Below are 16681 nucleotides of genomic sequence, written 5' to 3'. Positions count from 1 at the left end.
TTTCTATCAATAAATACACATAATTTTAAAATAAAATAAGTATTTTTTTAAAAGGAAAGTTACACGAGTTACTAGTTTGACTTAAAATGCACATTTTTGGGTCCTTACCCAACAGTTAGGAGTCTGCTCTGTAGCCAGCTCCCAAGTACGACTCGGTGCGCTGTGTTTGACAAGTGCAGCTGTTGTGGTGTTGGCATGTTACTCACCTGTCTCTCTACACTGGAAATCCTGTCCACACTGTGCTTGCCTCAGACAAGGTGTGGGGCTGTTACAGCTGGCCTCATCCCAGATGTCACCACTGCAGATGGCTCCCCCAAACTTGCTCGGCTGCAAGAGGCTCCGGTGTCGGTACTAAATCAGATTGCGAAGCAGACATTGTCTTGTCAATCATCCAAGATCTATGCAGGCAGGTCTCAGCTCAGCAGAAGGAATAACTGTTTCGTGACTGAAAGCTGCCTTCAGGGCTGTCTTAGAAGGGGACACACGAGCTTGCACTGTGGTGTTCAGGCAGGTGGCACAGTCATTACGGAATTCGGAATGCAGATGTGAAGTATCAAATGAAAGACCGGGACAGATATGCACTGAAGGTCTTCTTACCTCTCAGGGAAGACCTCTGCTCCCATATTTAACCAGCTACAAGGATCTATCTTTCAAAGCACATGACTTCCTTCGCCTAGACAGCCTTCCCTGACTCGACCATGTACTAGGCAAATCCTCCTTTTCCCTTAGCACTTGTCAAGCAAGGCGGTGACAAAGCATCTGGCTCGCTGTCTGTCTTGTCCACCGTCTCAGTGAGAAAGTCACAGGCTGAGATGGGGTAGTGAAGAGAAAGGAGGAAAGGACAGCCTTAGGCGGCGGCGTATATTCAGACTTGGTCTCTGGTCAGGTATAGCTTTAGAGGCCATTGCCGTTCTGCTTTTGCAGGGTTTCTGTCGTCTGTCTGTCTGTCTGTCTGTCTGTTTCTGGTGTTGCCGTCTCCTCTTTACTTGGCGTACATCTCATATGGTCCTGATAAGGATGGCCTCCCTCCTCCCTTCCCCCCATCACAGAGGAAGGTGAACATAAGCCAGGCCCCGATGGCCAGAGCATCGTATCTGCCTGTTTGCAAGAACTTCTTCAGGGACTGCTCTCGACTCCACATGAGCCAATAATAGCTATCTCTCATGATTCTGTTTTGAGGGAAAGTGATGTTTCTGGAAATTACGACACTCAAGTAACTACATACCCACTATGGAGAAATGAATAAACTTAAGAGGAGACATCATCTCAATCCCCAAGTCCAGTCTTGGCTACACACGAGTGAATACTTGTTGATTTAAGAGCAGGAAGAATTAAGACACATGACAATCTTGGGGTTCTAGAGTTTCATGATAAAGACTTCCTGACCTGAAAAAATGTACAAGAGTCAGGTACTGGTATAGAAACAGGAGGCCAAAAACCAGGATATCAAGAGAAATGTGAGGTCTCGTTGCTGCCTCCTAGAAGTTTAGAGTCCAGCTGAGATACAATATATACTAACACACACAAAACACAGTGCCTGGAAAGCATCCGTGGACAAAGCCATCGACAATGAAGCATTTAACCTTGTGTTTCTGCCTTTGGCCTTAGCTCAGCCACAAGTCCTTCCCCCAGGAATGTTAACAAGCCAAGAAGCAGTGATTTGAGCATTTATGAGTTGCTTCTTTAATCTGTGAGTCCCTGGTACCTGTGCCCAAATTTAAGTCCCAGTTCTGTCTTTCTCAGTGGGCAACCTCCTGACCGTGAACAATGGTGCCCATTCCCCCTATTTGTTTGGGAAAGTCAAACCAGACAATGTGTTTATGTGAAACATTGCTGCAGTGCCTGGGACCTGGGAAGTCTTGATAAACGGTGACAATTAGTGCCATCACTGTCCTTCCTGTAGTGTCTGGACTTGGGACAGTGCTGCGAGCCTTTGGGTTCATTTCTATCTGTTCCCTGTGTAGTGGGTTGCTATCAAATAATGGAGACAGCGTGCTGTGGGAGGCGAGTGTCAATACTCCCCGAGGGACCTCTCTGTGCTGTTGCCTGCGGCTTGTGTCATTAAAGCATAATTTTCTTGTCTATGTAGTAGGTAATGCTTCTTCCCGGAAATGCACATCTTTGTTTGGGTGACTTTGAGAAGAAGAAACATGGTAATAAATAAAACAAAGGTGGCCCTTTACTTAAATAATTAAGAGGATTTAATATCGTAAGGATTTCTTCATGGACACATACATCTTCCCCAGTATTTAGGGAAGTAATTCAATTCCGACAGAAACTGTTAGAGATTCCCAGTGCAATCTGGTTCCTAAACAAAACCATGAGAAAAAGGCAGGCTTAAGATATTCAATAGGTTGAGTAATGGCCAACCAAAAGTATAAGTCCAAATCTGTAAAAGGTTTCAATTTGCTCTTATTTGCAAAAGCATATGCTGAAAATATTAGCAGTTTTGAGATGTGGTTATTTGGGGTTTTCTGAGTAGCCCAAAGTATTACCATACTTTCTGAGAAGAAGGAGATGGAGATGGCAGGGGGACACACAGGGAGAAGACACAAAAGAAAAGGAAGCAATCTGTCTAGGGAGACAGAGGGGAGAGATGTAGCCATAGGCCAAGGACTGTTGGCCAGCACCAGCAGAGAATGAGGCAATGCACACTTTCTCCCCTGGGGTCTCCAAAAGGAGGCACGCACCACTCGCACGTCCATTGCTTTCCTCTGGCCTCCAGGACCCCAAGGGGACAAATGTCCCTTGTGTAAAGCTGCCATGTTTGTAGAAATGTATTATCGTTGCTTGGGGGGGGGTTACTATATATCAGGATGAAGTTTGAATGCAGGAGCCGACTTCAAACAGGTGAGGTGTGCAGGTGCTTTGTTATTTCTTTCTTTGCACTAGGAAAGGCAGGGCGCTTAATCTTAGAGCTTCAAGTTCAATAATTCAGGTTCACATTGTGTTTCCACTGCCTCTTAGCTCTATGATTTTTTTTTAACAACTCAACAACATTCACAGTGCATCTCAGCTTGTCAGACGAGTGGAGAGGCAGGGTGAGCACCAACAGGCCCACAGAAGCTCTTCTCAGTTCAAGGTCATGGAGGAGCCAGAGAGGGGGGTCAGGACCATATTTATAAAAATCCAGGATGTTTGTCAGACACCTGCTATGTGCCAGGTGCCTTTGTTCGTGTCACTCACTCAGCATTCAGGAACCCCACACTGTAGGCACTGTTCTGCTACCACAGGGAGGTGCAGAAAGGATAAAGAAAAATAAACCCAAAGTAACAGAGCAGGTAAGAAGCCGCATTCGACCGAAACTGTGGGGCTGCAGGGTAAACACTTGAACTTGACAGCATTGCCCTGACACACGCTATCCAGCCAGTGGTGTTTGAAGCAAAAAAGGCTGGGGATGATGGGGCCTACCAGACTGTATCCTGTACAAAGGCAGGTATCGCCTGAAGGGATTCATAAGCAATATAAAGACAGTACCTGTGTAGTACCTGTGTAGACGGCTTTTTGTCAACCTGAGCCAGTGCGTCTAAGTAAATGAGATTTTTTTTCTCTTTATCCTTTCATATAAGACTGCATTTGTGCCGGGCGGTGGTGGCGCACGCCTTTAATCCCAGCACTCGGGAGGCAGAGGCAGGTGGATCTCTGTGAGTTCGAGGCCAGCCTGGTCTACAAGAGCTAGTTCCAGGACAGGCTCTAAAAAAGCTGCAGAGAAACCCTGTCTCGAAAAACCAAAAAAAAAAAAAAGACTGCATTTGGGAGCTACCTTGAATCATTTTAATTCTAAATGGACACCACCATGGGCATGACTATATAATATGTTGGGTGTGCTGGGCTTTTCAACCTTTGGGATAGCTTTATGGCCTTTGCAAACTTCTGTTGGGCCCAGGGAGCCGCTCAGAGTTGTGATCCTCAGCTGCCTGTGGGCATCTTGGCTCTTTGTTGCTCTGCCGTCTAGCGGCCCTGCCAGAGTACCTTCACTAGAGGGCAAAGCGCTGGCCAGGACCCAGGGAATCCATGGAGCTTCAATGCGCCCATGTCCTGGTGGCTGTTTTCCTGGGTCATAATGCAGACACTTTCAGTAGCCTCACCCCATGATGTCAGGAGAGGCAGGCACAAGCCTCACCATCCAGGTACCTGGGGTTTCCAATGTTCTCTCTAGAGCCCTAGATTCATAGTCCCAGCTGCTTGTTGCCGTCGGTACCCAATGCAGAGGTCACATTACAATACCCTGAGACGTTCCTAGATGACTTACCTTCGTGTCCTGGCATGGAAAACAATCTGTCCATTCTGACCAGCTGCCCAACTGACAGGCAACTGGCTCAGGAGTCACAGCTCGGCTAACTCGCCTAAAGTGAGAAAAGAATCATTTTAAAGATGAAAACGACAGCAGAAGAGAACTGTGTGAAAATCTCAAGCTATCTATCTATCTATCTATCTATCTATCTATCTACTTATTCATTCACTTATTTATCCTCTCATACAATACATCCTAATAATAGTCTCCCTCCCTCCCTTCCTTTCTCCAAACATCCTTTCACTTCCCCTACCATAACAAGATGCTATAAGGCTAAACATAAACCTTCATATTCAAGGGTGGACTAGGTAATCCAGTAGGAGGAAACAGGTCCCAAGGGCAGGCAAAAGAGCCAGAGTCATACCTGTTCCCACTGTTAGGAGTCCAATAAAAAGCCCCAAGCTAAAGAACCACAGGGTGTATGCAGAGGGTCTGGTGCAGATTTAGGCAGGGTCCATGGTTGCTGCTTCAGTCTCTGTGAGCCCCTATGAGCCCTGCTTAGTTGATTCTGAAAACAATGTTCTCCTGCTGTCATGGACCCCTCTGGCTCCTACCATCCTACAACACTCTGCAGAGTCCCTGAGCTCCACCTAAGATTTGTCTGTGGGTCTCTGTATCTGTTCTCATCATCTACTGGAGGAAGTCTCTCTGATGACAATTGAACTAAGCATCAACCTATGAATATAGCACAATATCATTAGGAATCATTTCATTGACTTTTGGGGGGGTAGTCATGATTGGTTCTACCTGAGGCCTCTGAGCCATTCAACTTCTGGATCCTGGCAATCCAGACAGTGTCAGACATGGGTTCCTACTCAGGTTAAACCAGTCATTGACTGGGCTCTCCCACAAGCTCCGAGACACCAATGCATCTTCCTGGCAGGGCAGTTTGTGGGTCATAGATTTTTGAATGGGTTTTTGTCCCAGTCCCACCACCGGAAGAGATGGCTTGGACTGGAGAGATTATTCAATCACCAAGGCTAGGCTCACAATCAAAAATACAACACTTCAATGTATACGCATAATCCCTCCCTTTCCAGGGATGTTTGCAAACTTTAGGCTCTGCTGGTTGTCGAACCCAGCTCTTATCAGAGTGTTCCATTCTGAACTAGGGAACAAGGGAGAAGGTCTGTAAGCATTACTAAGCCTCTTTCTCTGCCCTTGGGTGTCTAGCATTCTCAAAGTCCCTTCTCCTTGATGTAGAATTAGCATGCTTGCAATATTGGTAAAATTTCTGTCTCCACCAGAATCCAAACCCTTGGAATTCAGGTCCTTGTCTCTATTGCTACTGAATCCCACCATCTGTCATGAGTGAACTTGTGGAAGCTATTCAGAAAAGAGAAAAAGAAGAAAGAAGTGGAGAGAAGGAAGGGAGGGGAAAGAGAGGGCAGGGAAAAGAAGAAAGGAAAAAATAAGGCCCATTTCTGGGAAATAGACAGTGAAATTTTTAGATTTGTTTGAACCTGATTCCTAGTTAGAACTAAAATAATCCTGACATCTAGAAATGCTGAGAGATCAAAGCCACAGGTCTTCTTTCTTTCTGGTATACTATCCTAAAATTAAAGAACGCTTTAGAGAAACATGGAGAGAATTTACAAGCCAAAGATTTGGGGATTGAAGAGGGCTTGCATTCACCCTGCACCTCACTGAAGAACTGTCAAGGTAAGGCCACAGCCTCTGCTATGATGTCACAATGGAGGGAAACAAACAGTAAAACCGGGCAGCTGAAAGCAGAGACCCAGACAGCAACGCTACACTGCCGCAGCTTCCCAAGCTCATGACATGATGTCTAGACAGAGACACGCGGTGATGCTGTCACAGGGGCCAGACACAGAAGGAACACCAGGGCTGCCACTAAATCACCTCCAGCCAACATGACCAATATTCTCTCATCACTTTAATGAATTTTTAAATGTAGTTCATTTTTGATGATTATACAAGTAATGCATTCACATTAAAGAAAGTATAGCAACAATTATAAAAAAATTATCTCAAATCTTACCACCATTAATATTTTATTATATTTCATTTCATTCTATTTTCATAATATAGTTGAGGGCATACAGAGTGTCATGTTGTATGTCCTGATCTTTCCCACTTGATACAGAAGAGATATAAACTATTTATGATGACTATGTATTGCTTTACTATTCCATAATAAATAGATATTTGAGCCCCAAGTTTTTCTGAATTCTAGGCTATTTTCTGGCAATGGGATCTGTAGAATGGAGTGGTTGGTTTTATTTTTTATTTTTCTTTTGGTTTGTCTTTTTTCCTTTTTTATTGTTTTTTATTGATTTTTATTGAACTCTACATTTTTTTTCTGCTCCCCTCCCTGCCTCTGCCCTTCCCCCTTCAACCCTTCCCCCAAGGTCCCCATGCTCCCAATTTACTCAGGAGATCTTGTCTTTTTCTACTTTCTACTTCCGATGTAGATGAGATTTATGTAAGTCTCTCTTAGACTCCACATTGTTGTCTAAGTTCTCTGGGATTGTGGTTTGTGGGCTGGTTTTCTTTGCTTACCTATGAGTGAGTTCATGTGATAATTGTCTTTCAGTGTCTAGTTTACAAGCATCATTTAAGAATGGCTAACCCAGGAGCGGTTGATTTTAAAGCTTGTGACACATATTGCCAAATAGCTTTCCCAGGGAGCTATAGCCATTCTTAAATGAGGCTTGTGGTTTGATGTGGTTTCATGGTTTTTCTATGCTGGAGGCTGAGTCTCCAGCAATGCAGTGTTGAGAAGATGAACTCTATACACGGTGGGATCCACTGTAAAGCATCACATCATGGAACGCCATCCACAGGAAGAGACTGATGCTGGTCTCTCAGTGCTTGGTTCTGTGAAGGTGGGCTGCTGGGCCAGGAGCAGCCTCGCCGTTCATTCTCCAGCCTCTTGCTTTCTGCTTCACTACGCGTTCTCTCCTACAATATGTTTCTACCATGACGCCATCTGCCCTGTTGTGACTGAGCCAAAGGCCATCACCAGAGCCAAGAAATGCCAGCGGTGTACACTTAGGCCTCCAGAACTACGAGTGAAATAAACCTCTTCATGAAGTGCCCAGCCACAAGCATTTGGCTACAGCAGTGCAAAGTGCATCAGTGACCCTGAAAGAGGTACTGATAATTCTGTGACCTATGAAATTTTGGCAAATATTTTTGAGAGTATCTCCCAGCTAGCAAGAACCTGCTCAATCAGTAAGAAACTTAATCTGGGGTACCAGGACCCGGGAGCATGTGAGACGAGTCAGACATTTGCTTCTAACTTGCTTGATATTACTAGTGAGTTCCTCTGTATATGTGTCTTCATGTCCTTCATCTATCGAAACGGTGCAAGTCCTATGGTGCTGCTGCACATTCTTCAAAGCTTGATCTCTAGTGCGCCAGTTTTGTAAACTATATATCCATGGCGGGGGGGAGGGGGGCAGACAGAAGACAAGTTCAAGTTCCGTGGTCAAATTCATTTGAATAAGTTGCCTACAGTGTGCCATGCGGAGACATTGAAAATGCCTGACAGCGTTAGGGGCTCTGCATCTCGCTTTGCTCACTCCATTATTTCCTCACTTATTTTAAGCTCAAACCATTTTTTCCCACACATCTGTAGGACTATTGAACACAGCTGAAGGAGCGCTGAGATAACAGGGCTTTAGAGTCCATCAATCAGCTGGCTGCATGGCTGCCCCTAGGTTCTACCACTCACAGCCAAAACCAGAGATAACAACTGGGAAAACTCTTTTGAATGTGGAGTGAGATCGTGTATGAGACCCTGAGCCGCAGCCTAGGACGCATCTCTTCTCCTGATACTTTCTATTTAGCCATGTGTAAACCTCTCCATCTGCATCAGAAACATACAGAAATATACCCCACACAGGGCCGGGCCCCAGACCACTGAGGTACTTCCTCTCCCTCTTCCTCTCCTTCCCTTCCCTTCTCTTCCCTTCCCTTCCCTTCCCTTCCCTTCCCTTCTCCCCCCTCTCTCTCCCTCTCTCTCTCTGTGAGCACATGCACAAGTGCACATGTGTGTGCAGACTCACACACGCATGCGTGTTTTATATGTATGAACAAGCGTGTAGGCCAGAAGTCAGTATTAGATGTCTTACTGAATTGCTCTACACCTCCTTTATTAATTCAAGGTCTCTCATTGAGCCTGGAACTTGCTGATTGGCTAGTCTGGCTGCCCAGCAAGCATGGGGATCCCCTTGTTGCTACCTTCCCTGCACTGGGATTACTATCACACTCACCTTAGTGTTGGGTATTCAAGCTCCTGCTGTGTGGCAAGTACTTTACCGACTGAAACATCTCCCCAGCCCTCATCTACTTTTTAACTCAGGCTGGCATGTTAGACAAAGGGTTTAAAATCTAGTTGAATATGCAACCCGAGAGTCAAATGTTTGACCCCACAATGTGGCCACCTCAGCCACTTAGAAAACAAAATAATTAATTAGCTCCTTACTGATCCTAAGCCAGTAGGTCAGAAAGCCTACCTGATTATGGCAAGGGGGCACCCTAATACACAGGCTCAGCTTATGGCCAAAGCCGATTGTCATTAATGATATAATCTTGAGCTAATCCATTCAATTACATAGGAATTATATCATGAGGTAAAGGTATTTTAAATTTGGCTTTGAAAATGATCCCTCTCCAGCACCCTACTCACCACTAAGCCCACTGGAGAGTTTTACAACTTCATCTGACTTGCTCTGTGTTGGCCACGGCTTCCTCTGGAAGCTTGCCCCCCTCCCCCCCCGACCTCCTCAATACAACCTCCACTCGCTGTCTTGCTCAGTGGTCAGTACCTTGGGCTTCTCTAAGAACTGGAATTCTTCAGGACGCCTCTTTGTTTTTCCTCTCTCTTCTTGCTTTTCTTACTCTCAAGGAGCCGAGATTGGCTCCACCAGCATCGCGTACCATCCGTGCCAGGGCTGTCCAAGTTTAGCTCGCCACCCTGGACTGCATTTCTGCCTCGCTGCTCGCCACCAGGCTCCCCTGCTTCGCATCCCCACTCCCCCACTCCTCACCGCAGCACAGAAAACATTATGGTCCTAAGTTGAACCTCTTAGGTTTGACTTTCAACCAACTCCTTTCTCAACTGAACCCCATCATTTGTGGGATCACCACACATACAAGTTCCCAGACTGGATTCCTGGCAGTGGCCCTTAATTTCCTTCTTTCTCTCACTCTCTTGGCCTATCTCTTGGAAAGTTTTGTCAAGGTCCCAAGAAAACATATCTCAGGTTTCTTCTCTTTCTCCCACCTCAGTACCTGCCATATTAGTATAAGACCCTATTACATCACCGCATCCTTTGATAGCCTCTTGTAGGAAAAATTTTCCTTTTCTTTATTTTCTTTCTTTCTTTCTTTCTTTTTTCTTTCTTTCTTTCTTTCTTTCTTATTTTTCTCTATCCTTTTTCTCCTCTCCTTCCCTCCTTCCTTCCTTCTTTCTGTCTTTCTCTATTTCTTTTTTCTTTTATTCCTTCTTTCTTTCCTTCCTTTCCTCCTTCCCTCCCTCCTTCCTTCCTTCCTTCCTTTCTTTCTTTCTTTCTTTCTCTTTTTTTCTTATTTCTGTATAAGAAACAATGATTTTTTTAAAATGGGAAGTCATGCAATATTTTTCTTTATTAAGTCCCTCTTCGGTTTTGTTTTTTACTAGCCATAAACTAAAATCCAATCCCTTTTATCATGGTGTCCATTACTCTCTGAAATACAGCCCCTTCCCGCCATTTTGACAGGCATTCCTGCATGACATTTTGCATTCCTGCCAACCTCCTTCAGCTGCCACACGTCACAAGCCACTTCCCATGACCAGAGCACTGCACCTGCTCATTGCTCAACATTGTCCTCTTCACACAGCCTTCCCCAGCCTTCATGTCTCAGCATTGATGCTTCCTCTGCAGAGAATGTCACTCAACCAGTTTATCTTTAGGTCTCTTTGCTCTCTCTCTTTCTCCTTACCCATTCAACCCATTCTGTGTGATTCCTTCATGGTATTCTTCACAATTTTAAATGAAAATTTGCGTTTACATGGTTACTGTCTGTTGTGGGATACCCCTCTATATGCTGGAAATACCATCAGTTAGTAAAGTTACTGTCTTGGGCCTGGGCAGGGCTGAATAGATGAAGTCAGGGGAAACTAAACTGAATGTTGGGAGAAGAAAGGTGGAGTTTAGAGGAGCCATGTAGGCCCACCAAAGACAGATGCTAGAACTTTACCCAGTAAGCCACACCCTTGTGGTGATACACAGATTAATGGAGATGGGTTAAATTAAGATGTAAGAGCTAGCCAATAAGATGCTAGAGCTAATAACCAATCAGTGATTTAATTAATACAGTTTCTGTGTGGTTATTTCAGGTCTGAGCTGCCAGGCAGCTTGGAAACAATTAAGTGGCCTTCTACAACAACTGTCTAAGCCTTCGTCTTAGTTACTTTTCTATTGCTGTGCTAAGACACCATGATCAAGACAACCTATAGAAGAAAGAGTTTATTGAACTCGCAGTTTCAGTGGGTGAGCCATGACCATAAATTGCACAGACATGATGCATAGAAAGAGACAGGCAGACACAGCGCTGGAGCCGTAGCCTAATGCTTACATCCTGATACACAGGCATGGAGCAGAGATAAAGAAAGCTAAATGCGATTGGTGTGGGTTTTCAAAATCTCAAAGCCTGCCCCCAGTGACACACCTCCTCCAACAAGGCCACACCTGCTAGTACTTCCCAAACTGTTCTACCAACAGGGGACCAGGTATTCAAATATATGAGCCTATGGGAACCATTCTCATTCAAACCACCACAGCCTATAAACTACAGGAGGATCAGGATGTCATTTGCTTATTTTACTACCTAGTAACTACTATATCTAGATTATTTACTTATTAAATAAACAACAAATTAATGATACCACATGGCATTCCACACACACTTTTAGTTCCAAGAGTGTACCAGGATTTCCTGCATAATTCATACTCAGTGCCATTTGATGCATAGCTTATGGTTAGTTACTCTGAATATCAATCTCTATATTTCTATGACTCACTTTTGAGTCCCAGCCACCCAATTGTGTATGTTAATTGGAAGACCGTGTTGCCTGTATGCATATTAATTCCAGTCATCTTGATGACTGCCGAGAACATTCACATGGCTCTGGCCCAGACACTTGGGAAAACACACTTTGATGCCCATCAAGGGAATAAAATAAAAAGAAGAAACATGATTGACACTTCCTTGGCATCTACTATGTATAGGGGCTACTACAGAAGTGATGATTCCGCTGGATGCTTAGGGGGTTTTATGTTTCCTCTAGGACTGAAGTCTTCATTTACATTCTTTCAGTCTCCCTAGAGGATTCTGGTCTTTGTTAGTAGAAATGATAGGGTGAAGATCTTTGAGCTATCTTAACTCAAGATGAAGACCAGGACTTGTTTATCAAAGCAGGAGCTCATTTTTCGTTTTCGAAGAGATACTTTGTTTTGTTTTCTTGGTGGGAGGGATTGGTGATGGTTCTGGTGATAATGCCGGTCCAGAGGCTGGAAGACTGTGTACACCACACATCTCCGTGGGATGCACCAAACTGCTCCATCTTCACCTGGCTTTCACTTTGAAGAATTATCAAAAAGCAACTTAAGAGCCAGGCGGTGGTGGCGCACGCCTTTAATCCCAGCACTCGGGAGGCAGAGGCAAGCGGATCTCTGAGTTCGAGGCCAGCCTGGTCTACAAGAGCTAGTTCCAGGACTACAGGGAAACCCTGTCTCGAAAAACCAAAAAAAAAAAGCAACTTAAGAAGCATGCAGTGACAACTAAATATGATGTTCATGAAATGCCAGATAAGAAATCTTGTTACCAAAATCTCTCCCTCTCTCTTGCTGGCACTTATTTTTCTCTGTAATATGAGTTGAGTAAACTATGTGTTAAGTCTTGTGTAATGTAACCATTTTCAGAATAAGACAAAAGAATTCAGTGACAAAAATGCACCCTAATAAATGTCAAAGGGAGTTATATAAATGAAATTACAGTATTAGAATTGGTGTAATATCATTTGAACATTGGCTGTAGTAAGTTAATGTTATATATTATAAATTTATAGAATAACAACAAAAATGTAGAATACTCTATCCACTTAAAATTATACTAAATTTAAAAGATGATCTGAGGAAGAGAGAGATATGGAAACAAGATATAGGACAAATAGGAAATAGTAAGATGATGAATTCAAAGACACCATGCACCAATAATTACATTCAATATAAATGGTCTAATTACTATGACTAAAAGACAGAGACTGGGTCTGGAGTGGTAGCTCAGTTGAAAAATGCCTGCCTTATATATAAAATGTCCCAAATTCAATACCCAGCACAACCATAATAATAAGGTAATGATGCTGATGTGACGATAATGATGATACTAATAATGGATAATCAACTAAGCCTTTAAAAAAGACAGAGATCATATTTAGACTATATCTACATAATAATCGCTTAAAAATATGGTCATATATAGTAAAACAAAACATTAGATAACCATTTGCCATGAAAACACAAGCAATAAGCAAACAAGAATGACTACATTACTATTAAACAAATACACTGTGAATTAAAAATAATCATCTAAGATAATGAAAGCATTTCTCAATGATGAAAGGACTGTTCATCAAGAAGACAGTCCTGTGTGATGGCTCATCTCCATGGTCTGCTTTACTGGGTTCAGGATCACTGGCCAGACTGCTAAAGCTCACCCTCTGAGTGTGCCTATGTAGACTTGTCCAGGAAAACATAACGGAAGAGAAAAGGCCTACCCTAAATGTGTGTTGTACCATCCTACGGGCTGAGGGCCCTATCAGAATCAATGGTATAAAAGAAAGAAGTCAGCCAAGAGCAGACATCCCCTTCTCTCTGCATCCTCTCTGCTGTGGAATGGACCATTCTACTCTCCTCCATCGTACTGCCTTTGCTGTGATGTGCTGAAGTCTCTGAAATTGTTGAAGAAAATGCAATAGTCTTCCCTTAAGTTGTCATTGTCCCCTCGGTCATTTTGTCATAGTGATGCTGAAAAGTAATTAATCCATCTAATTCAATCCCCCCCTCTTTCTCTCTCTCTCTCTCTCGTGTGTGTTTAATTTAATAACACAGTTTCAACAGATGCATGGTACATACTGATAGAACCCAAACAGAGACAGGGAAACCAACAAGAATAGCTGAATAATAACTGCCTGCCACCTCGCTTAGTAAGTGATAGAACAAAGAGATGAAAATTTAAGCAACAGGGGCTGGAGAGATGGCTCAGCGGTTAAGCAACAGGTCGCTCAACTTATTTGCAAGTATTTATACTGAACAGCATAGAATATCGACTAATCCTACATTCTTAGTCATTAAAGAAATCTTGGTGGGCAGTGGTGGCGCACGCCTTTATTCCTAGCACTCAGGAGGCAGAGGCAGGCAGATCTCTGAGAGTTCAAGTCCAGCCTGGTCTACAGAGTGAGTTCCAGGACAACCAGTTCTGTTTCACAGAGAAACCCTGTCTCAAATAAAAAAACCAAACTAACCAACCAAACAAACAACAACAACAACAAGCAGGGCAGTGGTGGTGCACGCCTTTAATCCCAGCACTCGGGAGACAGAGGCAGATGGATCTCTGTGAGTTCGAGGCGAGGCTGGTCTTTGGTCTCAAACAGAGCACGTTCCAGGAGCTCCAAAGCTACAGGGAAACCCTGTCTCAGAAGAAAAGAAAAGAAAAGAAAAGAAAAGAAAAGAAAAGAAAAGAAAAGAAAGGAAAAGAAAAGAAAGAAGGAATCTCAATAAATTGAAAGAATTTGAATAAGTTTTACAGCTAACACATACCAAAATATCTTACTTGTTTAAAATGTGTTCTAGAGAATCACTGATCTTGCTGCTAATTGTAACTTCCTTCCATGGCTATAAGATTTTATACCTACACAACCCCTATTTCTTTCAAGAGAGTAGAATACACAAATGTTAAACATGAGCTTACAAAGTAAACGTGAGCCATGAAACACACACACACACACACACACACGCACACACACATACACATGTGTGCGCACGCATACATACATCTTCCATGTTAGGTATCTCGTGGAATTTTATTTGGGCACATAAACAAGTGCTGTTGCTAAAAATCCAGCAAAATGTTGAAGTCTCTAATGGATCTGGATAAATCTGGAAGACCCATGCCAATTGGCACATTATGAATTTCTTCTTTTTATTGCTGTCAGCCATCCAAGCAAACGGAAAAATCAACGATAACAACCCTCGCTTGCTGTCACTGGGCGCAGCTCTGAGTGAATACTCACTAAGTGGGAGGCATTGTTCCCTTGTTCTAGGTACTTTCAGGCCTTTAATTCCCGCTCTTATTTTCCTCCCATTTTACAAGTCAGTAAAATGAAGCCCTGAGCGCTTATGTAATTTGCTCAAGATCAAACAACTATTAATAGCAAGTGCCAGCACCGGGATTTGAACCCAGGGGGATGATGCTGTCATGTAACTTTCTATTTTTCAAAACCAATGTCAGAAGCACCGGCAGTGAACACAAGAGCCCCACGGTTTCTCCCGCAGCATTTTGTACGCTGCTGAATCGGAGCTCTTCTGCCTTGACTTGAATTTTCCCTCTTCACTGATCTGTCTTCTTTGATAAGTTCATCAAACATCAAGACTCTGTTCGTTTTCAGAAAGGATTACAATGATAAGCTTTTATAATTGAAAGTATCTCAGCTGAGATTTCCTTCACCAGCAACCTCTTGCCTGAGTCTTCTAATTATTAGCGATGAATTTTAAGACGTTTCAAGAGTGTATTTGTTTTAAATATAAGTTACAGATTATCTGCTTGTAAAACACATCTCCCCTTCTGAACTGTTACTTAAATGGAATGTCTCTCTGACTCTAGTATTTAAACAATAATGATTCAAAATTGAGTTAACTAATAAGAACTTGAAAATAATTCTATTTAAAACCTCCAACGTTTGAGAGACATTGTGCTTAAAAGCTATCTATCCCAAAAGTGAAGTTAAAATGCTGCTTAAGAACCACAAAACATTCATTGGTGATCTATATCCAAATGAAGCCAGGTTGGAACTCTCAGGAAACGAATAGGCAAAATGCAACAGACGTGGGAAAATATTACCTCTGCTGTCAGCCCAGAGCAAAGGTTTAGAATGACATGGCTGAGTCTCTCTATGGTTTCTTGTTTTTCACCCACAAAAATATTTGCAAATATTACAGAAATATATGTAATATGTATATATTTTAATATATATTTAATATATATATATATATATATATATATATATATATATATATATCCTCCCAACCGGTGTAAGGTGGGATGGATTTTTAACATTTTCTTTTTATATCCAATGAAGTGGAGGCTGACTGCCTCACATTGCTTGAGAAAAATACTACTTATTAAATGCCTACTGTATGCAGAGTAAATTTTAAGTCCAGGATTTGATTACACCTACATTAACTGTTAGAGACAAGCTATTTTAAGTCTCAGTCTACAGAGGAAAACCGAGAATCAGAGACTAAACGATTCGGTCTGGACTGCTGCCAAGGACTAGAGTGGTAATTCCCAGCTAGACAGATCAGACTAGTACTAACTGGCTTTTCTCCTGTTCCAACTCCTTTACTGGATTGGAATACTGTGAAAAAGAGGTTCCATGAAAACACAGCTCACTGCCGACATCACAGTATCTTTGTCCCCCAGAAGAGGAGCCCAATTATGCAAAGACCTGAAGCCCACTTACTTGTTCACTTTCTCTTGTGCAGTTACCCAGGGATGCCATGGCATCAAAGACAAGCCAAAGAGGACGAAGACAAGCATCTTATCCAGAAGTTACCATCTAGCATTGATGTAAAAGCAGAAGATAGCCTACTTTAGAAGTTGCAGAAATCCCCAGGCTAGAACCGCAAACACCTATCAGATGTTTAAAATGATCAGAAGCTCCTCAGTTCCCATTCAGTGTGATTAACCAGTAACCAAGGCATCGATTGGCACCTTCCAAATGGCCCCAAGCCCTTTAGCCCTGTTTGGGAAATCCCCACGTGGCTAAGAAAAGGTGATATTTAACTACAATCGGTTCAGTAAAGAGTTTTCTTTTCCAGAAACAGACAAAATGCAAAACCAAGACGCAGTTGCCGGGGTCCCAGTGTTTCCTGCTGGCTCCTGGAGCTCCTGAGGTCAGACTAGTCTGTTGTTCAAGGCAGCAGCATGGCTCAATTCTCACCTAGAACATCAGCTCAGATGCAGGCATCCGGAAAAGTGTGGGAATATTAACAGTTTCATGGAGGTTCTGCTATACATTACCAAACATCTGCGAATGCATGAGATTCACTGGACTTTCTGATCTCAATTCAACAACTGAGGGTCCTCAAGATCCAG

The 16681-nt window shown here is 43.1% G+C and overlaps 1 protein-coding gene across 1 annotated transcript in view; it reads right to left on the bottom strand.

Annotated features, from left to right (window-relative positions):
- The window catches only part of C8a (complement C8 alpha chain), a 57899-nt gene extending 41631 nt beyond the window's left edge, over positions 1-16268 (bottom strand). Inside the window, exons 1-3 of the mRNA XM_038334189.2 lie at positions 16047-16268; positions 4253-4346; positions 207-351 (exon numbers count right to left, since the gene is read on the bottom strand). Of these exons, the coding sequence (XP_038190117.1) occupies positions 207-351; positions 4253-4346; positions 16047-16123 (316 nt within the window). The 5' untranslated portion in view covers positions 16124-16268. The remainder of the gene's footprint in view (positions 1-206; positions 352-4252; positions 4347-16046) is intronic.
- Positions 16269-16681: the final 413 nt, after the last annotated feature.

The sequence above is a fragment of the Arvicola amphibius genome, chromosome 6 (genome assembly GCF_903992535.2).
Source record: "Arvicola amphibius chromosome 6, mArvAmp1.2, whole genome shotgun sequence".
Taxonomy (NCBI): domain Eukaryota; kingdom Metazoa; phylum Chordata; class Mammalia; order Rodentia; family Cricetidae; genus Arvicola; species Arvicola amphibius.
This window is presented reverse-complemented; position numbering and strand designations above follow the sequence as displayed.